Below are 24,502 nucleotides of genomic sequence, written 5' to 3' on the forward strand. Positions count from 1 at the left end.
GAGGTGTACTGGGGTGCTGAGGTACTGGGGTTGCTGGGGGTAATGGGGTGCTGGGTTGCTGAGGTACTGGGGTGCTGAGGTACTGGGGTGCTGAGCTGTACTGGGGTGCTGAGGTACTTGGGGTGTGGGGTAATGGAGTGCTGGGTGCTGATGGTACTGGGGTGCTGAGGGTACGGGGTGTGGGTTGCTGAGGTTGGGCTGCTGAGGTACTGGGTGTGCTGAGGGTACTGGGGTGCTGAGGTACTGGGGTGCTGAGGTACTGGGGTGCTTGGGGTACTGGGGTGCTGAGGTAATGGGGGTGCTGGGTTGCTGAGGTACTGGGGTGCTGAGGTACTGGGGTGCTGGGTAATGGGGTGCTGAGGTAATGGGGGCTGCTGCGGTACGGGGTGCTGAGGTAACTGGGTGCTGGGGTATGGGTGACTGGGTTGCTGAGGTACTGGGGTGCTGAGGTACTGGGGTGTTGGGTGCTGCTGAGGTACTGGGGTGCTGAGGTATGGGCTGGGTGCTGACTGGGGTGCTGGTAATGGGGTGGCCTGAGGTACTGGGGTCTGAGGGTACTGGGGTGCTGAGGTACTTGGGGTTGCTGAGGTACTGGGGTGCTGAGGTACTGGGGTGCTGGGGTACTGGGTTGCTGAGGTACTGGGGTGCTGGGGTGCTGAGGTACTGGGGTGCTGGGGTGCCAGTATGCTTCTTTCAGCATGTTGTCCTGGCCAAGCCTGCCCATGGAGTCAAGATCGCAGTCTACTGAATGTGCAGCTAATATAACACCCTGTGACATCAATGACTTGTGACTTTCCCTTAATAAACTCTGTCCCCTATTTAGGGGATTTGAGCGGTTCTGGACCGTTTCCAACCAACATTTTTGTGTACAGGGCGCTCAGTGAACGGCGCAACATCAATTGTTGTGCACTTTGTGACAGCGCTGGTTGTCCCGCTTCGCATGCTGTTCTCCGCTCTCATCTGATATGCAGTATATGAGCATAGGCAGCGACACGTCACATTTTCTGGCCTATCCAGACAAAAGATCGAACTCTCCTGGTGATGAAGCTTGCAGCTTCACTTACAATATGGCATATGAAACATATGAAAGTGAGTATCTCACTTTGATGTTCTCAGATGGATTTAGTGCTCTCAACATGAAAAAATTATGAATCATTTCATAGAATTTAAACAAGACCACTTTTTCTTGGTCACAGCACCACGTGCTTAAAGCTGAAGTTGTAATGAGTCTGCAGGGAGTTGAATGGTGTCTGCGCATCGCTCAGAGGATGCTGGGCAGAAAATGCTCAGTCACCATAAAATGGTGGCAATTTTGTACACTCACTAAGTATGATCATATTTATTTATTATTTAAAAAAGGTTAAATATTAGATACGTCATTTATAATTTGATTGTTACTATATTTATAAAGCATTTCAATCATTTCAAACCCTAATCCCCACTTTTGTTGAAATGGAAATATATATTTTTATCATATTTGTACTGTGCACTTGAGCTTGTATCCTCAAAAGTGACTAAACCTCAAAAATGTATAACTATTTTTACTAGAAAGGTGAGATTTGAATATTTCTGGCAGTGTAAGCATTACTAGGTATTGTTTATGGCCCTCTCATGATAAATAATTACTTTTGGGTATGTCTATTTAGGCGGAAATCTACATTATAACCCTTATGGCTCTGGTCAAAAGTAGTGCACTCTGGAGGGAACGGTGCCATTTGGGACGTATTCAGAAGTAACATAGAGTTCTTCACTAACACTTTCCCAATGACGTCAGTGTGTAAATGTTTGGTGTTAGATAGTGTCACCTCTTTGAGCTCTCCGTCATCTGGCTTGTAGGTGATGATGTACTTGAGGACTTTCCCCGGGGAGGCGTCCCATCTGAGCTTCATGGTGCTATGGGTGACAGCAGTGATCCGCAGCTTACCCGATAGTGGCAAGGGTACTGGGGAAGAAAAATGACAGAGAAAGGGAAAGAGAGGGAGAAAGGAGAGTGTGAGAGGGGGCCAGGGGAATGAAAGTGAGTGAGTCTTAGAACCATTGGTATTGTGAGGGGAAACTCTTTTAGAGAGGGAGAGAAAGAGAGAGAGAATGAGAGAGAGTGACAGAGAGTGAGATAAAGAAAGAGAGAGAGAGAGTGACAGAGAGTGAGATAAAGAAAGAGAGAGAGAGCGAGAGACAGAGACAGAAAGAGAGGTGGAGTGTAGAGACATCCTCAACCACACAGTTACCACCTAACTACTAGTGTAGAGACATCCTCAACCACAGTTACACCTTATCTACTAGCGTAGAAACATCCTCAACCACAGTTACCACCTAACTACTAGTGTAGAGACATCCTCAACCACAGTTACCACCTAACTACTAGCGTGGAGACATCCTCAACCACAGTTACCACCTAACTACTAGCGTAGAGACATCCTCAACCACAGTTACCACCTAACTACTAGCGTAGAGACATCCTCAACCACAGTTACCACCTAACTACTAGCGTAGAGACATCCTCAACCACGTTACCACCTAACTACTAGCGTAGAGACATCCTCAACCACAGTTACACCTAACTACTAGCGTAGAACACCCTCAACCACAGTTACCACCTAAACTACTACGTAGACATCCTCAACCACAGTTACCACCTAACTACTAGCGTAGAGACATCCTCAACCACAGTTACCACCTAACTACTAGCGTAGAACATCCTCAACCACAGTTACACCTAACTACTAGCGTAGAGACATCCTCAACCACAGTTACCACCTAACTACTAGTGTAGAGACATCTCCAACCACAGTTACCACCTAACTACTAGCGTAGAGACATCCTCAACCACATTACCACCTAACTACTAGTGTAGAGACATCCTCAACCACAGTTACCACCTAACTACTAGCGTAGAACATCCTCAACCACAGTTACCACCTAACTACTAGCGTAGAGACATCCTCAACCACATTACCACCTAACTACTAGTGTAGAGACATCCTCAACCACAGTTACTACTAACTACTAGTGTAGAGACATCCTCAACCACAGTTACCACCTAACTACTAGTGTAGAGACAACCTCAACCACAGTTACCACCTAACTACTAGTGTAGAGACATCCTCAATCACAGTTACCACCTAACTACTAGCGTAGAGACATCCTCAACCAAAGTTACTACCTAACTACTACGTAGAGACATCCTCAACCACAGTTACCAACTAACTACTAGTGTAGAGACATCCTCAACCACAGTTACCACCTAACTACTAGCGTAGAGACATCCTCAACCACAGTTACCACCTAACTACTAGCGTAGAGCATCCTCAACCACAGTTACCACCTAACTACTAGCGTAGAGACATCCTCAACCACAGTTACCACCTAACTACTAGCGTAGAAACATCCTCAACCACAGTTACCACCTAACTACTAGCGTAGAGACCTCCTCAACCACAGTTACCACCTAACTACTAGTGTAGAGACATCCTCAACCACAGTTACCACCTAACTACTAGCGTAGAGACATCCTCAACCACAGTTACCACCTAACTACTAGTGTAGAGACATCCTCAACCACAGTTACCACCTAACTACTAGCGTAGAGACATCCTCAACCACAGTTACCACCTAACTACTAGCGTAGAAACATCCTCAACCACAGTTACCACCTAACTACTAGTGTAGAGACATCCTCAATCACAGTTACCACCTAACTACTAGCGTAGAGACATCCTCAACCACAGTTACCACCTAACTACTAGTGTAGAGACATCCTCAACCACAGTTACCACCTAACTACTAGTGTAGAGACATCCTCAACCACAGTTACCACCTAACTACTAGTGTAGAGACATCCTCAACCAAGTTACCACCTAACTACTAGCGTAGAGAACATCCTCAACCACAGTTACCACCTAACTACTAGTGTAGAGACATCCTCAACCACAGTTACCACCTAACTACTAGTGTAGAGACATCCTAACCACAGTTACAACCACTACTAGGTGTAAGACATCCTCAACCACAGTTACCACCTAACTACTAGCGTAGAGACATCCTCAACCACAGTTACCACCTAACTACTAGTGTAGAGACATCCTCAACACATCCAGCCTCTGTGTTTATGACAGAAGCATGACGATCCTACTCACCTAGTTTAAAATGACAAATAAAGGAAACCACAAGTGATCTAACACTACTGTTGTGGTGTCTAAGTCTACAAAACAATAACAATGCTTTATGACAGTGAGAAATATCTTATAACGTCCACCATATAAATCTAAGCCCTGTGTACTTATCCATCATGTGGAATTATGTCAGTTTTCTTAAGACACTCTTAATGAAGCCAAGAAGGAGAGGATTATGGTTATTCTCCCCATAAGAAACCTATACTTCTGCATTTTCCAATGGGAAACCCTATGGGAACTTGTTGTTGTTTAACACTTTACTGCCACCAATCAGACCCAATATACCCCTGGTTGTGTAAATGACTTTGCTTAATAGGCCTACAAGAGCAATATAAACAAGTTCCATCCATGTCTAACCCAATTAAAACAGCTTAATGAGCATGGGTTGGCAGGGGATGTTGTTTATTTCAGCATTGTGTACCGTAATGAAACAAATGCGCTCCCACAAGAGTGGAAGTCATAAGAGCTGCTATCCCCACATGAAAGTTTCCTTTTAACCATCTCTGTCCCCCTGAGGGCAACCGAACAGCGTCTTTGTGAAACTCATCTCAATACACTTCCTGTCTATCACTGTAGCTCTTCTTACATAATTCGACATCCAAATAAGGATATTGGATTGGCTGAACCTGGACACCTTTATAGGAGGTGACTTCAAGGTTTACTCTGGGTAATTGGGATGAGGTTGTGTGAGGAAACCGACGAAGAGGAAGACAAACAGAAAGGAGAGGAGAGGAGGCGAGGGAGCAGAACAGCTGCAAAACTTACAGGTGGTTTCAGTGCCCTTCAGCGGCTCTGCGCTGGTCTCCTCTCCAGTCACGGAGAAAACGTTGACCATGTACTCGGTCAGAGGTGTCAGCTTGGTCAGGACCACAGTGGTGACCGTCCCATCGACAATCATCTAAAGAGAGAGAAAAGGGCATGGTCGTTATGCAGGAAACCCCAAGCTCAAAATCCAAGTATATTCAACAGGAGGTAGACCAGAAGATAGACGGTGACCTCAAGTCCCCCCTCTGTGCTGCTGTCTGCCAAGGAGTTTCAAATTCGTCATGGGATAATATTGTAATTACAGCAGGTCAAAATGAAATGTTCCTAATACTGCACACGTTTAGGAAACACAAAACAAAGCTGACATCTTCTCGCACACGTACTCTCGCTTCTATGTTTCAGAGGGATATCCAAAAGAAAGGACCACATATCAGCAAATTGAAAGTGAAATCTGATTTATTTGTGTGAATATGTGTTTAGGGTTCCAATGCAAGCAATAAAAATGAAGGAGAATGGTTGGAAGGCCAGGATTCTCTTTTCCAGCAGGAGGAGTTATGCAACAAGTCTAAACTAACTGGGTCTGGTTTAAGTTTTTTTTTAACCTTTATTTAACTAGGCAAGTCAGTTAAGAACAAATCCTTATTTACAATGACGGCCTACCCCGGCCAAAACCGGACAACACTGGGCCAAGGTTGGGGCCTGGTGGAAAGTCTTTGGTCTTGCTTTCAGACAGGGCTCACTAGAACCACCCAAACCCTGACATGGGCCAATGAAAACACAATGCACAGAATAGACCCAGTCCTGTATTTATGAGGACATAAGTGACAGAAGGTTACAGTAAGTGTAACTGAATGCAGGTCTGCCTCAGCCACTGTGGTCCACTTCTCAATGCTGAGAAGAGCGCCAGATGACTTGAGCTTAATCTGACTGAATCAGATCCACAAGAAATGGATCGAAGATGGGAACTAGGTGGATTTAAGCAAAAATGTTACACTGGATAAACTTGATAACTGTGAAATCTCCAGCGAGGCGGCATATAGGGCAGTTCCTACACCAGAAACTCCTGGATAAACAGACTAAAATTAGACCGCTGACAAAGTAACCAGATCACCTCATGCCAAGACGAACCATGGAGGTGTGAGAGAGGAATTCAGACCAAAAGGAATCATTCAGCCAATTCTCTGTCAAATTCAAACCAGGTGTGACGATGAATAGCTGATGCTCTTAAAATGCTATGACCTTGGAGAGGTGAGGTGATTGAGTTGAGGGGAGGTACAGTACTATAGGCTTACCTGTTCAGTGACTCCTCCCGCCACGGGCATGTAGTCGATGCGATACTTTTCCACTGGACCTTCGGGCCCTGTCCAGGTGGCACGGAACGAGTGGTGGGTCACCTCGGAAGTCACTAGGTTAGTAGGCGGCTCCAGGCCTCCTCCTGGTCGAAGAGCAGAGGGAATGTGAGCCGACACGTCAAATATTTCACACACTCAATTCTCCAACCACAAATCTGTCCCTTTCACCTCAGCCTCACCGACACAGGCCTGTTAGGGCTGTTTATATAGCAAGTTGACATTTATTGTCATGAATCTTGCCTTGGAGGCAGAACCGAGCAATTTCCGGTACCTGGGCCAGCAGCAAAATCAAAATTGTCTATATAAAAAATCATGAAAACATACATTTGCTTTTTGGTCTTAATTTAAGGTTAGGGTTAGGCATTAGGGTTGGCAGTGTGGCTAAGTTAAGGGTTAAGGTTAGGTTCAAAATCAGATTTTATGGCAAGATATATTACAATAAATGCGAACCTGCATTTCTATATTTCACCATTTTGAAAAAATATATATATTTTTTTTAAGTTTCCATCCCCATGGAGTAAATCACTATTTTGTCTCCTCATACATTTTATTGAAGGACAAGAGTGTGTCCAAAAAACAAAAGTTTCCATCAACTGGTTGGACCTTATCTAACTTAAGTCAATAAACTAAATGTATCAAGTGTGTTAGGCAAACTAGTGACAGTTTCGAGGCAATATCCACAAGTGTTGGCATTTGTTCTGTCTTTTCATTGGCTCATCTCATAAATCATGCTGTTCTTATTGCTATGCTCCACATGCTATGCTAATCCATTTATTCAACTGATGGGAGATATCAGTACAGCTTTTTCTGGCTTACAGGTTAAATGGCTTTTTAATGTATTTTCCTTGCCATCTGATGCTGTCTTAGATTAGAAATACCCCTAAACCCCTAAATGCTGTCCCAAGTACAATACCCAGCGTACAAAGAACTAGCTTACCGTGATTTGAAAGAGAGAGAGAGAGCGAGAGAGAGAGAGAGAGAGAGAGAGAGAGAGAGAGAGAGAGAGAGAGAGAGAGAGAGAGAGAGAATAAGAGAGGATGTTGGGCTTACCTGGACCCTTCACACTGTTACAGAGGTTGATGGTGAGCTCATCAACTATATCCAGCAGAAAGGAGAAGTCATTCACGTTGTACATGTGAATCTCATCTGGGTCTGAGGCAATGGACCTCAACTCATTCTCATCAGCGTTCTTCACACCTAGAAACCACATAACACCACAATATTTACTTCTGTTGGGATCATGACAAAATAGACTCAACTGTCCTCTGTTTATGATACAATCACAACACAAAAATCTGTTTATTGTAAAATGTATGTTTTCATTGTCCCCCACAATGAAATTGATGAGAGGACTGTGGATCTGTCTCTGTCCATTAGTACGTGCATACATTTGCACGTTCATCACACGCGATATCTCAGACACCACTAGCCCGATTTTGACAAAACATGGGTGAATGATGCGTCTTGCCAAAGTGATCTGGCATTTACAAAATTACACTGATTGGCCAGATGGTGGCGCTATAACAAGCGATTGAAAATGCTAACTCTGAAAGGTAACGCCCCTCACCCCATTTGGTCCCTCTCCCCTGAGGTCCGCCATGATGGAATTGCCGACATTTAACATTTTGTGAAAAACACTTAAAACGCTCCTCCTCTAGCAACGCATGAAGGATCTGCACGAAACTGTCAACGCAATAATTTTCAGACCACTACCTAAAACAACATGGCCGCTATTGACCAATAAACATTCACGTGGTTGGGGTCTGGCACATTAATGCATACAACTCAGTCAAGGAAATTCGTATTGTAACAAAATTTGGTACATATGTTGCAAACACTGTCAAGACTCAACCTATGCAAGAACATTCATATTGACCACACAGTGGCGCTATAATATGCACATGTTTATATCTCTTGGTCTGTTTGAGTGATGAAATTTGGCACACATACTCAGGGATATGCTAACCCACGCGATATCTCAGACACCAGATATCTCAATTTATTTTTAACTTAAAAATGTTTTAACCTTTATTTAACTAGGCAAGTCAGTTAAGAACAATTCTTATTTTCAATGACGGCCTAGGAACAGTGGGTTAATTGCCTTGTTCAGGGGCAGAACGACAGATTTTTACCTTGTCAGCTCAGGGATTCGATCTAGCAACCTTTCGGTTACTAGTCCAACGCTCTAACCACTAGGCTACCTGCTTCGGTGAATGGGTGAACGATGAATGATGCATCTTACCATAGAGATCCGGAATTTACAAAATTACACTGATTAGCCCAAGGGGGGCACTATAGTAATCAACTGTACGTACATTAGTCACACACAATATCTCAGAGACCACTGGCCCGATTTTAATTAAACATGGGTGAATTATGCGTCTAGCAAAATTACACTGATTGGCCGAAAGGGGGCGTTGCATCATTCTTGGCGGATGACATGTTTACTGTTGCCTTGTTTGACATGGTCACAAACTTTGATGGTTAACTGAAACATGCAATGTTGTTCGGTTATACACTAGGAGGGTCACTCACCGATGGCGTAGAGCTCGATGTTTTCGTCCCTCAGCACCTGGGAGTTGGTGATGATCTCATCCTGCGACTTGCCGTCAGTGATGAGCACACCGATCTTGCGTGAGTCTTTACGCAGTCCCACGTTGGGCTTGAAGTTGTTCTGGAGGATGTAGTTCAAGGCCATACCTACAGAGACATTAGAGAGAATGTTTGATGTTACGTTAAGTTGACTTCAGTTAAAGATGCACTCCAGGATCTTAAGCACAACAAATCCACAAAATATAGTACGAATTGGATTCGTAACATATCATACGAATCGCAAAAACAAAAAGGACGTAACATATCATACGCAATGGATGACGTAGTACTACTGGCTGAAATTAGACAAAGGTTTGAGAGTGCATCTTTAAGTTAAAAAGATGACAGTTTGCAGTTGGCCCTTTATTTCATGATATGTCACCTGTCATGGTGTTTCCCCCTTTGTAGGGCAGGTCAGCCACAGCTTTGAGCAGCCCGTCACGGGTTGGGTGGGCATTCAGATGCCACTCAGTTTTGGGGTCTCCACTGTACTGAACCATACCTGGAGAGAACAAACAGAACCACAGTATGACGCCAGCGTGATTGATCAGAATCCAACATGCATTTCCATTTCCAGTACCAAGTCCAGACCAAACTTAGAGAGAATGGGCTGGGTGATGAACCAATGCCATCATACATATCACCAATGGGATTTGATCAATAGAAAGATTACCGATCATGACTCTCTCAGGGCTGATGTCAAATACACCAACAATGCGAGCGATGAAGGCTCGGATGGTTTTGAAGTTGAGACGGCCAATACTCCATGAGCCATCGACCAGCAGGATGATGTCAGCCTTGGCCTGGCTCTTACACTTGGCCTCTGTAAGGAGTGGAGGAGAGGGCCGTGAGAGGGAGGCCTGAAACCATGGACACCCCTCGGATGTGTACAGTCCATGTAGTGTGATAAATGAAAGGATGTGTGTCAGAAGGGGCGAGAAGGGTGCCAAAGAACAACAGAATAATATAAACACTTTCAGACAGACATGCACAAACAAAATATGCACACCAAACACAGAGATGAACAACAAGCAGAAAGACATCACCAAAATCCCAATAACACACTAACATTGAACGTTTTTATCTACAATAAACATGTTTGCTACAACTCGTTTTGCAGCAGTATGTTTCTCTTCTCTTGAAGAGGGGATGAACTCTTGTTTTCCCCTTGGGTCTTGTTATTTTTTGTCTTCTTCTGGTCTTTTTCTTCTTCTGTGTCAATCCTGTTGTACATCCTCAAGGCCTTTTTGTGGCCTGCAGCCTTCTTGATGTACTGTATGTGGGGCAGTCATTGGGTTTGTCCCCTGCCCTGAACAACTAGACCGACCCTGCTGACAGATGATATACGACAGACTCCTCTCTCCCAGAGTTACTGCAAATTCCTGCTGTGCTCGCTATTTGCTACACCAGACACCTGTGGGGGTGAAAGGGGGTTGCTGCTTGCTCGTCCTGCAGCCGAGCAAAAAGAGCCAGATGCACCGAGTAGTTTGGACACCGAGCTATGCAATCTGCCACGGTGTCTGCGAATTGAAAAAAGGTTAGAAGAGAAAACAATTATTTACCCACTTTTCTTTATTGAAACATGGAAAAACAGATGCTTAACGACGTGTGGGGGATCGCCCCTTGTAAAATGTATATCTGATTATATAATGGACCAGTTTGTTTGAGTTATAACACTGGTAAACAAGCGCTTTTCCGTAAGCTTAATCTACACTACTGGTAAAAGTTTCAGAACACCTACTCATTCAAGGGTTTTTCTTTATTTCTACTATTTTCTACATGTAGAATAATAGTGAAGACATCAAAACTATGAAATAACACATATGTAATCATGTAGTAACCAAAAAAGTGTAAACAAATCTAAATATATGTTATATTTGAGATACTTCAAATAGAAACCCTTTGCCTTGATGACAGCTTTGCACACTCTTGGCATTCTCTCAACCAGCTTCATGAGGTAGTCACCTGGAATGCATTTCAATTAACAGGAGTGCCTTTTTAAAAGTTAATTTATGGAATTTCTTTCCTTGTTAATGTGTTTGAGCCAATCAGTTGTGTTGAGACACGGTAGGGGTGGTATACAGAAGATAGCCCTATTTGGTAAAAGACCAAGTCCATATTATGTCAAGAACAGCTCAAATAAGCAAAGAGAAACAACAGTCCATCATTACTTGAAGACATGAAGGTCAGTCAATACGGAACATTTCAAGAACTTTGAACGTTTCTTCAAGTGAAGTCGCAAAAACCATCAAGCGCAATGATGAAACTGGCTCGCATGAGGACCGCCAGAGTTACCTCTGCTGCAGAGGAAAAGTTCATTAGAGTTACCAGCGTCAGAAATTGCAGCCCAAATAAATGCTTCACCGAGTTCAAGTAACAGACACATCTTAACATCAACTGTTCAGAGGCGACTGCGTGAATCAGGCCTTCGTGGCCGACACCAATAAGAAGAAGATACTTGCTTGGGCCAAGAAACACAAGCAATGGGCCTGGTTGGCCCTGTCCGGGTTATAATCAGATGGGGCCACAGTGTCTCCTGAACCCTCCTGTCTCAGCCCCCAGTATTTATGCTGCAGTAGTTTATGTGTCGGGGGGCTAGGGTCAGTCTGTGATATCTGGAGTATTTCTCCTGTCTTATCCGGTGTCCTGTGTGAATTTAAGTATGCTCTCTCTAATTCTCTCTTTCTTTTTCTCTCTCGGAGGACCTGAGCCCTAGGACCATGCCTCAGGATTACCTGGCCTGATAACTCCTTGCTGTCCCCTGTCCACCTGGTCGTGCTGCTGCTCCAGTTTCAACTGTTCTGCCTGCGGCTATGGAACCCTGACCTGTTCACCGGACGTGCTACCTTGTCCCGGACCTGCTGTTTTCTACTCTCTCTCTCTGCCGCACCTGCTGTCTCGAACTCTGAATGCTCGGCTATAAAAAGCCAACTGACATTTACTCCTGAGGTGCTGACCTGCTGCACCCTCTACAACCACTGTGATTATTATTTGACCCTGCTGGTCATCTTTGAACGTTTGAACATCTTGGCCATGTTCTGTTATAATCTCCACCCGGCACAGCCACAAGAGGACTGGCCACCCCTCAGAGCCTGGTTCCTCTCTAGGTTCCTGCCTTTATAGGGAGTTTTTCCAAGCCACCGTGCTTCTACATCTGCATTGCTTGCTGTTTGGGGTTTTAGGCTGGGTTTCTGTATAGCACTTTGTGACATCGGTTGATGTAAAAAGGGCTTTATAAATACATTTGATTGAATGGACATTAGACCGGTGGAAGTTTGTCATTTGCTCTGGAGGCCAAATTAGAGATTTTTGGTTCCAACCGCTGTGTCTTTGTGAGACGCGGTGTGGGTGAACGGATGATCTCCGCATGTGTATTTTCCACCGTAAAGCATGGAGGATGAGATGTTATGGTGTGGGGGTGCCTTGCTGGTGACACTGTCTGTGATTTATTTAGAATTCAAGGCACACTTAACCAGCATGGCTACCACAGCATTCTGCAGCAATATACCATCCCATCTGGTTTGCGCTTAGTGGGACTATGACCCAACACACCTCCAGGCTGTGTAAGGGCTATTTTACCAAGAAGGAGAGAGATGGAGTGCTGCATCAGATGACCTTGCTTCCACAATCACCCGACCTCAACCAAATTGAGATGGTTTGGGATGAGTCGGACCGCAGAGTGAAGGAAAAGCAGCCAACAAGTGCTCAGTATATGTTGGAACTCCTTCAAGACTGTTGGAAAATTATTCCAAGTGAAGCTGGTTGAGAGAATTCCTAGAGTGTGCAACGCTGTCATCAAGGCAAAGGGTGGCTATTTGAAGAATCTCAAATATAAAATCCACGTTTAGAATATTTCTGGTTACTACATGATTCTATATGTGCTATTTCTTAATGTTGATGTCTTCACTATTATTTTACAATGTAGAAAATAATACAAATAAAGAAAACCCCTTGAATGAGAAGGTGTTCTAAAACTTTTGACCAGTAGTGTAAGTCTCAGAGACATTCATCAACAAAACCGCATGTCATCAACTGAGACAGTGTACACTGTCTGAGAGGCATCTGATAAAAAACAGATGACACTGACTTTGTTGTTTAGAATGGGACACAGTGTCACATTAAGCAAATACATAAAGCAAATAGATTAATCTATCTACGTTGACTGGCTAGTATGTGGTCATTTAAAGGAGTGATTCATTCTGTAGTCTGTTTATAGTGTCATCCAGTGGTGTAAAGTACTTAAGTAAAAATACTTTAAAGTACTATTTAAGTAGTTTTTTGGGGGTATCTGTACTTCACTATTTATATGTTCTACAACTTTTACTTTTACTTTTATTTCACTACATTCCTAAAGAAAATAATGTACTTTTTACTCCATCCATTTTCCCTGACACGTTACATTTTCAATGCTTAGCAGGACAGGAAAATGTTCCAATTCACACACTTATCAAGAGAACATCCCTGGACATCCCTACTGCCTCTGATCTGTCAGACTCACTAAACACAAACGCTTCGTTTGAGCGTTGGAGTGTGCCCCCATCTATCAGCAAAAACGTTTTAAAGTAAAAAATTGTTCGGCCTGGTTTGCTTAATATAAGGAATATACTTATACTTAATTCATTTTTGTATATTTTAGCAATTACATTTACTTTTGATAATAAAGTATATTTAAAACCAAATACTTTTAGACTTTTACTCAAGTAGTATTTTACTGGGCCACTTTTACTTGAGTCATTTTCTATTAATGTATCTTTACTTTTACTCAAGTATGACAATTAATATTTTTTCCACCACTGGTGTCATCCTAGTTCTAATTGGCTCTACCACATACAGTCACTATGGATACATATATACAGTACCCCGAGGGCTATAACACCCTCTGAGCCAGGGAGAAGAAAAACCCAATTCCACCCTATAACCACACTAGCTTGGTCATTATTAAACTCCAGGGCCAAACTACTGCAGTAGTTTTAGTGTCAGCGGTGAATGCCCATGGCGTGTGTGTATGTGTGTGTGTGTGTGTGGTTGTTGTTGTTGTTGTTGTTGTTGTTGTTGTTGTTGGTTGGTGTATGGTGTGGTGTGTGTGTGTGTGTGTTGTGTGTGTGTTGTGTGTGTGTGTGTGTGTGTGTTGTGTGTGTGTGTGCGTGTGCGTGTGCGTGTGCGTGTGCGTGTGCGTGTGTGTGTGTGTGTGTGTGTGTGTGTGTGCGTGTGTGCGTGTGTGTCCAAGGTCTGGTCTGGGTGCATGGTGGACTGGAACATCCCTTGCTCTGCTACCACTGGTGCGGTGGGCAGTCTGTTACTGTGTGTCAGTGTGTCTGCTCCCCATTACTGAGACTAATTTCTGCCCAGGGTCAGCAGCTTTCTCTCTGGGGTCTTATATGAGAAACATAACATTTTCCTAGCCGCATGCAGTTTTGTTCCACGGCAGCCCGGTTGGCACTGCGTAATCTCCTGGTTGTAAAACATCTCTAATTGCAAGCAGAGAAACTTTTTTCCATTATGCTAACTATTTATGAGATGTAAAAATGGGAAATATTAACTTTTGCATGTCAAGAAGTATTAGGGATGAAACAATATGGCTGCTTGTCCAAATGGGCACGGTGATGAGAAATATCAGCAACGTAATAGGTTTAGCATGCTTGTGGGTGGGGGGTGTAACCTGACTAATCCTTTACTGGCACTGGAGCAAGAAAAAGGAGGTCAAAACACCCGTAGTTAATCATGAAAATATCAATGTCCCACTTATCAATACACCCCATCACAGTCTTAACACGATATGAGGCAGAAAAGCCCATTAAAGCCAAACAGCTATAAATGATTAGTACTCATTATAATCAATGGCTGTATAATGTGGTGTGTTATTCTAATGGTTGTGATGTTGATTAGTTTAGACAAACACATAATTCACTCGTGGGATAATTAGTACCATGTCTCTCACAGTGGGAAGACCCCTCCTCTGCTCTAATGGGGGTGGGAGCAGAGATGGGCTGTGGCTGGGACGCTGTGTGTCTGTGGTTTGGTCCGTGTGTCTATCGTGGCTGTTCTGTGGCTGTTCTATGGTTGCATCCCATATGGCCACCTATTCCCTAATCCCTATATAGTCCTATGCTCTGGTCAAAAGTAGTGCACTATGTGCGGAGTAGGGTGTCATTTGGGACGCATCCTAAGTCTGTACAGATGTGTATTATAGTCGGTTATGTTAAGGTATTGTAAGGTTTTACCGTTCCAAGATTCCAATGGCACTTCGGGGGCGTCGGAGAGGGTAGTATTCTCCTCTCCAGCCAGTGCTGCAGAGTGGCCTCCATCAAACATTCCAAACACAGTCACAGAGTACTTTGTTCCGGCCCTGATGAGATGGAGAGATGAGATTTAAAGTTACTTTTATCCTCACAATGTCCTATGTAGCCGTCTAAGAATGTCAGATCAATGTCACCGACAACTTTCTGTATGAAGATAGAACTTCCTGTGTCTCACCTGAGCTCCTCAAGCACCACAGTGTTGTCATGGGGCCCAACCAACAGCTCTCCCAAGTCGATATCATCACCACTGGGGTGGAAGGTGACCTTGTAGCCACGAACATCTCCTGGAGCTGGGTCCCAGGAGACTCTGAAACTGTTCTTGCCGGGCTCTGAGGTCTGTAGGTTTCTGGGAGCTTTGTAAGGTGACACTATGAGAGGACAGACAAATAGAGAAACCATATCAGTTCAAATTCAAGGGAGAAAAGTACTAACGTAATAACTTCAACTTTGGCAACACTAGTCTTTTTTCATTGAGATCAGCCAACACACATTCCAGTCAGTTTCTCATTAGTCCATAATACAAGTCTTAAGTCCTAGCCTACGTCCAAAACTGCACCTTATTTCCTTTATAGTACACTACTATTTACCAGGGCCCATAGGGCTCTGGTCAAAAGTAGTGCACTATATAGGGAATTCCAGTGTCTTAGAACCCAATGGTATGCCATGTGTTAGTGGTAAGCTCTCTGTATTAACCAAGTGTCTGAGGTTTTGTTAGTGAAAAGACACCTGCTCCACCTACAATACTCCCATAATGTGTCCTACTGTCTCTCATATCATGGGGTTGAATTATGCACCAACGTACGTGTCGTTCCTACTCCTTGCCTTGCTTTTCCTTCTCCCCGCTTGTAAATGGGGTGCACCTTGATGCCATAGGTGGTCATGGGCGTCAGGCGCTTCAGCACGGTGGAGGTGGAGGTGCCGGGAACCCTAGCAACCATCTCTTTGCCCCCAGCGGTGGGCGTGTAGGTCACTCGGTAGTTGATGACTTTACCCGGCGCGGCCATCCACGTTACCTTCATGCTTCGCTCAGTCTCGTCGGACACAGTAAGCGCCTCAGCAGCAGCAGACACTAAGGACATAGAGGAGGGCAATATTTCATAAAACATCTACCCTTCGATACGTAGCGAGGATGCTGAGAACAACGATCTAAAAGAGAGTTAGGCTCTTATCCCCAAATCTGGTCATCTTAACTTTCCCTTTTCCCATTCTGAATAGAGCTAAGCTCCATGTACTATCATGTAAAAAGGTCTGTTTGTTCCACCATTTCTGCAAGCAAGACTAGTCAAACCAAAGTCAATCCTTCCAAACACTTAATGATCCCAGGAAAGAATGTCAGACCACTAGACTAGACTCTCACTGAGGACTGATATTGGCCACCAACTTCTCAATGTGTTGCTTGACCTGAATGGACCTGTGACACTGTTACCGGAGATCCATTGGTTCCGCTGTGCGAACGTAACGAGGTAAGCACGGATTTGAAAGAGGCGAGGCCTCCTGAGAATGTCTCAAGAATGTTTTCTGTTCAAAATGTGCTTGACTTGGCCTGCCAGAGTCAATACACGAAACGGCTTTCCATATCTACATGTCTATTCAAACCATCACACTGGTTCCTCAAGAGTTCGAGGAAATTTCCATCAATATGATTTCCCATGTATGCATGAGTAGGATAGGAGGATGTGTGGTCGATTTGAGCCTGTCTTAAATTCTGCTCCCACGCACCCTAACAGGCAGCATACAGGACATATTACTCAGCCATGCGCTGCACACATGCATTGTAAAAATGTTAAAAATCCCCTCCACAAAAGTGACGTTATCTTAGATTTTAGAACACAGAATGCATCATAACTGTCACCACCCCCAGTTTTCCACTGCAGACCAGAGCTTAAAAGGGAGTCTTAGAAATGGCCTTTTTCCACAATACCCGACACCAAGATAAAAGGGTTCCAGAGAGTGACGATGATGAGCACTTGGATGGGATTTTGTCATTTTTTAAATGTTTTTTCCTTATCATCTTGGCACTGGTATACCATAGTGCCATTGCATGAAAATTGATGTGATGGCCCAAAGAGAGTTTCAAACTGTTCTACAGATCTACAAAACCATTCAAGTACACCTCCAAACCTCAGCAACTAACAATACCACTTCAGTGATTTTGTTAATCCCTAACAGTGGTGAGACATTGCCCGCATCCCAAATAACACCCTATTCCCTACTTAGTGCACTACTTTTGACCAGAAACATGTGGGTCTTAGTCAAAAGTAGTGCATTTAATGGGGAATAGGGTTCCATTTGGGATACACACATTGTGTCCATCTCTGAAATCTAACACAGAGGTTTCCCTGCCAGACTAAAAGTCAGTGGCACAGATCAAGAAGAAAGGAAGCAGGAAGTTGAGCCAGCACTTTCCCAAGGATTCTGAGGGGTTGGGCGAGCAGAGTTGGAGAGGGAACTGATCTGTCTTCAGCATAAACTGACGAGGCAGATGCTGGCTAACCAAGGAAGTAATCAGATTACGCTTGTCATTTTGAGTAATCCTGTGGATTACATTACAAACAGAGGATGATGTGTAATAAACAGTAGTACCATCAGTGGTCTCCTGTCCAGTCAGCGGGCTTCCGTCTCCTCTGCCATAGGAGGCCAGGACAGACACCTGGTAGAGGGTCTCAGGGGTAAGGCCCTCCAGCACGGTGTTGGTGACGTCTCCAGGGACCATCTTCTCCCCTGACTCGTCACTGTACATGGACTTCCAGCGGATCCTGTACATATTCACGTTCCCAAGGGCAGCCGTCCAAGACGCAGCGAAGCTGGTGTCCGTCACGTCGCTGGTGACAAGGTCCTTGGGGGAGCCCAGTTCTGAAATAAACATGGAGGAAAACAGATTAGATTTCTGGGTAAGAATTTGGGAGAGGATACAGGATACAGGATACAGTGATTGGTTGCTGATAATCAATCAACGTGCCAGCACACTATCTGGATCGACACTGCTCAGTAAAGGAAAAGAACGCGCTCAACACTAAATCCTCTTGTGTAAACAAGTAAAAATGGTGCTTAGAACCAAAAATCGTATGCACTTCTGCAAACAACATACATGCATATCAGTGCTTCTGACAGATCCCCACACCCCTGCTGAAGCTCATAAGACATGTGTCTGACAGCGTCTGGACTGATTGGATTATTCAAAATGGAAACTATTGAAACTGTGTCCAGAGGACAGCATAGTTTGTATAATTTTTTTGTTGCATTGTTTGTATATCGTTGTATTCGAAATTTGTGTGACTTTTCTTGTCTATCAGTGTATCAGTGTTTTGTTACTTGTCATGTTTTGTGTTTTTTGCAGACCCCAAGAAGAATAGCTGCTGCTTCGGCAGAAGCTAATGGGGATCCAAATAAACAAATAGTTGATCAGTTAGTCATAGTTAAAAATACTAGAGAGCAGGAGAGCAGCACAGATACACACAACTACCCAGACAGAGAGACCACACAGTAATCTACCCAGACAGAGAGACCACACAGTAATCTACCCAGACAGAGAGACCACACAGTAATCTACCCAGACAAGAGGATCACACAGTATCTACCCAGACAGAGAGACCACACAGTAATCTACCCAGACAGAGAGACCACACAGTAATCTACCCAGACAGAGGACCACACAGTAATCTACCCAGACAAGAGAGACCACACAGTAATCTACCCAGACAGAGAGGACCCACACAGTAATCTACCCAGACAGAGAGACCACACAGTAATCTACCCAGACAGAGAGACCACACAGTAATCTACCCAGACAGAGAGACCACACAGTAATCTACCCAGACAGAGAGACCACACAGTAATCTACCCAGACAGAGAGACCACACAGCAATCTACCCAGACAGAGAGACCACACAGTAATCTACCCAGACAGAGAGACCACACAGTAATATACCCAGACAGAGAGACCACACAGTAATCTACCCAGACATAGAGACCACACAGTAATCTGTGGTGCAACTAATTCATTAGGTTCACAGATGAAGTCAGGTACCTGCAGGTAGGGTTGCAAAATTCCGGGAATTTTCGATAAATTCCCTAATTTTCCCGAAATCTCAGTTGGAGGATTCCTGGAATCAGAAGGGAAGAAGCAGGAAATCCAGAACAGGATTTCTGGAGAACCAGGGAATTTATTGAAAGTTCCAGAATTTTGCTACCCTACCTGCGGTAATGGATCCCTTTTGAACCCTGATGTCCTTCATTTCAGAGGGCTAAACTAGGATTACAAACATGCCTCTCACCGTGACATATGGTGAGAGGCATATAGGAGACTCCCAATAAACTAAAGCTCCACCACAGTTCACATCTGCTTCACATACTGGATGGAGGGAGGGAGGGAGGGAGGGAGGACACTGACAGGAGCTATGGGTCTATGGGAGAGAACGGTCATGTTGTGTGATCTCACCACTTTTCCTAACTGCATTGTTGGGTTTGGAGCTTGCAAGAAAGGCATTCCTTGTGCACGTGACATTAAAAAATTTAAACTTGATAATGCAGACAAGGGAAGCCTGTTTGCCATAACATATAGATTTGTTTAACAAAACAAGACCAAATGTAATTTTCCATGCATATGTTACGGCAATAAGACACATGGATCTTGTGCTGCACAGAGCCAGCAGACTATAGGGATTATAGAGATGACAGATTCAGTAGAGGGTTTGTGAACGACGGTGACGATCTCCATTGTATCTGTGACATTGTTTGCGACGCAAAACGAACACAACCAATGGACACACCCTCAGCCTTGTTGGTCATAAATTGAACAGAGGTAAAACAATGCATAAAGAGGGGGTTGTAAACAAAATGAGTGGTTAAGCTCTGTCTGTCTGTTTATGATTATAATACAAAATGTGATCTAACTAAACAAGAAAACTGAGAGAGTAGCCTTTAGACATTACAACACTTCACTTTCTGCCAATGGACATATTTATATTGTAATGGATAGTCCACTGCACAGTCAACTGATTATAGTGGACCACAGCCAGTATAACTCCTGATTATAGTGGACCACAGCCAGTATAACTCCTGATTATAGTGGACCACAGCCAGTATAAACTACTGATTATAGTGGACCACAGCCAGTATAAAACTCCTGATTATAGTGGAGCCACAAGCCAGTATAACTCCTGATTATAGTGGACCACAGCCAGTATAACTCCTGATTATAGTGGACCACAGCCAGTATAACTACTGATTATAGTGGACCACAGCCAGTATAACTCCTGATTATAGTGGACCACAAAAGCCAGTATAACTCCTGATTATAGTGGACCACAGCCAGTATAATCCTACTGATTATAGTGGACCACAGCCAGTATAACTCCTGATTATAGTGGACCACAGCCAGTATAACTACTGATTATAGTGGAACACAAGCCAGTATAACTACTGATTATAGTGGACCACAGCCAGTATAACTACTGATTATAGTGGACCACAGCCAGTATAAACTCCTGATTATAGTGGACCACAGCCAGTATAACTACTGATTATAGTGGACCACAGCTAGTATAACTCCTGATTATAGTGGACCACAGCCAGTATAACTACTGATTATAGTGGACCACAGCCAGTATAACTACTGATTATAGTGGACCACAGCTAGTATAACTCCTGATTATAGTGGACCACAGCCAGTATAACTACTGATTATAGTGGACCACAGCCAGTATAACTCCTGATTATAGTGGACCACAGCCAGTATAACTCCTGATTATAGTGGACCACAGCAGTATAACTCCTGATTATAGTGGACCACAGCCAGTATAACTACTGATTATAGTGGACCACAGCCAGTATAACTACTGATTATATGTGGACCACAGCTAGTATAACTCCTGATTATAGTGGACCACAGCCAGTATAACTACTGATTATAGTGGACCACAGCCAGTATAACACTGATTATAGTGGACCACAGCCAGTATAACTCCTGATTATAGTGGACCACAGCCAGTATAACTCCTGATTATAGTGGACCACAGCCAGTATAACTACTGATTATAGTGGACCACAGCCAGTATAACTCCTGATTATAGTGGACCACAGCCAGTATAACTCCTGATTATAGTGGACCACAGCCAGTATAACTCCTGATTTATAGTGGACCACAGCCAGTATAATCCTGATTATAGTGGACCACAGCCAGTATAACTCCTGATTATAGTGGACCACAGCCAGTATAACCACTGATTATAGTGGACCACAGCCAGTATAACTACTGATTATAGTGGACCACAGCCAGTATAACTACTGATTATAGTGGACCACAGCCAGTATAACTACTGATTATAGTGGACCACAGCCAGTATAACTACTGATTATAGTGGACCACAGCTAGTATAACTCCTGATTATAGTGGACCACAGCCAGTATAACTACTGATTATAGTGGACCACAGCCAGTATAACTCCTGATTATAGTGGACCACAGCCAGTATAACTACTGATTATAGTGGACCACAGCCAGTATAACCCCTGATTATAGTGGACCACAGCCAGTATAACTACTGATTATAGTGGACCACAGCCAGTATAACTACTGATTATAGTGGACCACAGCTAGTATAACTCCTGATTATAGTGGACCACAGCCAGTATAACTCCTGATTATAGTGGACCACAGCCAGTATAACTACTGATTATAGTGGACCACAGCCAGTATAACTCCTGATTATAGTGGACCACAGCCAGTATAACTCCTGATTATAGTGGACCACAGCCAGTATAACTACTGATTATAGTGGACCACAGCCAGTATAAACTCCTGATTATAGTGGACCGTAGCCAGTATAACTCCTGATTTATAGTGGACCACAGCCAGTATTACTACTGATTATAGTGGAGCACAGCCAGCATTACTTACTGATTATAGTGGACCACAGCCAGTATTAACTCCTGATTATATGGACCACAGCCAGTATACTACTGATTATAGTGGACCACAGCCAGTATAACACCTGATTATAGTGGACCGTAGCCAGTATAACTACTGGTATAGTGGACCACAGCCAGTATTACTACGATTATAGTGGACCACAGCCAGTATAAACTCCTGATTGTAGTGGGAGCACAGCCAGTATAACTCCTGATTATAGTGGACCACAGCCAGTATAACTCCTGATTATATGGACCACAGCCAGTATAAACTACTGATTATAGTGGACCACAGCCAGCATTACTACTGATTATAGTGGACCACAGCCAGTATAACTCCTGATTATAGTGGACCACAGCCAGTATAACTTCCTGATTATAGTGGACCACAGCCAGTATAACTACTGATTATAGTGGACCACAGCCAGTATAACTCCTGATTATAGTGGGACCACAGCCAGTATAACTACTGATTATTAGTGGAAACACAGCCAGTATAACTACTGATTATAGTGGACCACAGCCAGTATAACTACTGATTATAATGTGACCACAGCCAGTAAACTACTGATTATAGTGGACCACAGCCAGTATAACTCCTGATTATAGTGGACCACAGCTAGTATAACTCCTGATTATAGTGGACCACAGCCAGTATAACTACTGATTATAGTGGACCACAGCCAGTATAACTCCTGATTATAGTGGACCACAGCTTAGTATAACTCCTTATTATAGTGGACCACAGCCAGTATAACTCCTGATTTAGTGGACCACAGCCAGTATAACTACTGATTATAGTGGACCACAGCCAGTATAACTCCTGATTATAGTGGACCCACAGCTAGTATAACTCCTGATTATAGTGGACCACAGCCAGTATAACTCCTGATTATAGTGGACCACAGCCAGTATAAAACACTGATTATAGTGGACCACAGCCAGTATAACTACTGATTATAGTGGAGCACAGCCAGTATAACTACTGATTATAGTGGACCACAGCCAGTATTACTACTGATTAAGTGGAGCACAGCTAGTATAACTACTGATTATAGTGGACCACACCAGTATAACTCCTGATTATAGTGGACCCACAGCCAGTATAACTCCTGATTATAGTGACCACAGCCAGTATAACTACTGATTATAGTGGAGCACAGACAGTATAAATCCTGATTATAGTGGACCACAGCCAGTATAAACTACTGATTATAGTGGACCACAGCAGTATAACTCCTGATTTATTATATTAGTGGACCACAGCCAGTATAACTCCTGATTTATAGTGGACCACAAGCCAGTATAAACTACCTGATTATAGTGGACCCACGGCCAGTATAACTACTGATTATAGTGGACCACAGCCAGTATAACTCCTGATTATAGTGGACCACAGCCAGTATAACTACTGATTATAGTGGACCACAGCCAGTACTCTCCCAAGGTACAAGATTACATGTCATGCAATCATCAAACCCTCTGTTTGGTTTCTAGTAGTTTGGGTCTGAGACAGACTCTAGAGTAATTCTAGGAGCACAACTACTGTTGGCTATTTTCTGGTAAGACACGTGATCAATCTGATCATTTCACCACAAGTACGTGAGGCAGATTCTGACTCACATCCATATGCCTTCTGTTGTTCAGTCTTACCACCGAAACCAAACAAGCTAACCGATAAATGCAAACGTCTGGTTCCCCATCAAATCAACATGTGAACGTGTATCCTCTTTCATATTGAAACATAAACATATACTTCAGGGGGAAAGAAATACTTATTTTTTCTAACTCAAAATCATAAGGAGAGCGAGATTAACTTTAAGCATGTGTTAAATTTTATAGATCAACAAGTAAGCTGTGTCTGAGTTCAGGAAAAGTCTTTCCAACTGTCACGCCAGAAATAATCTATCAAACATAATATTCCTCTGAAGCAACCCATTCCAGTCCAGGATAAATTCAAATTTCCTTCATTTTACTGCACATGTGCTGCCTCGGTCCACATGGGAAGGCTCTTCGTTTCCACCACAGAGACTCAGCAGCCTCTATTAGCTGGGACCCCTCCAGGGCCATTTTTTATCTGTGGACAAGCTCATTTTTTCAACTTCTGGGAGAGTCTGGAATTTTTTTCGAAATCCCAGGCCACAGACAGCTCTCGCATGGAATCTGGCGCTCGGCAGCCCGACCTGAAACACACTCAACCCCATTTTTCCATCGCCCATCATGAGGAAAAACTGAACAAAACCACAGTACATTCAACCTTTCAACCTTTCCATTTCTCTCCTCTAGGCGTTGATACATGCTATATCCCTTTCTCTCCCAAGCACTCTCCATTTCTCTCTCACACTCTCTCTCTTCCTTTCTTTTAAACACTACACTTAACCTTTCCATTTCTCTACAAAGAATATACACTACAT

General features: G+C 43.6%; 1 protein-coding gene across 4 annotated transcripts in view; it reads right to left on the reverse strand.

The window, feature by feature from the left end:
- col12a1b (collagen, type XII, alpha 1b) overlaps positions 1–24,502 on the reverse strand; it is an 89,101-nt gene that overhangs the window by 46,483 nt on the left and 18,116 nt on the right. For 3 of the 4 annotated variants that reach the window (XM_023974401.2, XM_023974402.2, XM_023974400.2), the window contains exons 14-24: positions 17,764–18,033; positions 15,983–16,249; positions 15,356–15,548; positions 15,103–15,227; positions 9,555–9,704; positions 9,264–9,383; positions 8,825–8,989; positions 7,340–7,486; positions 6,230–6,372; positions 4,938–5,070; positions 1,806–1,942 (exon numbers count right to left, since the gene is read on the reverse strand). In XM_023974401.2, the coding sequence (XP_023830169.1) occupies positions 1,806–1,942; positions 4,938–5,070; positions 6,230–6,372; positions 7,340–7,486; positions 8,825–8,989; positions 9,264–9,383; positions 9,555–9,704; positions 15,103–15,227; positions 15,356–15,548; positions 15,983–16,249; positions 17,764–18,033 (1,850 nt within the window). The remainder of the gene's footprint in view (positions 1–1,805; positions 1,943–4,937; positions 5,071–6,229; positions 6,373–7,339; positions 7,487–8,824; positions 8,990–9,263; positions 9,384–9,554; positions 9,705–15,102; positions 15,228–15,355; positions 15,549–15,982; positions 16,250–17,763; positions 18,034–24,502) is intronic. The other variant, XM_023974405.2, reaches the window with a different exon arrangement.

Source organism: Salvelinus sp. IW2-2015, linkage group LG28 (genome assembly GCF_002910315.2).
Source record: "Salvelinus sp. IW2-2015 linkage group LG28, ASM291031v2, whole genome shotgun sequence".
NCBI lineage: Eukaryota > Metazoa > Chordata > Actinopteri > Salmoniformes > Salmonidae > Salvelinus > Salvelinus sp. IW2-2015.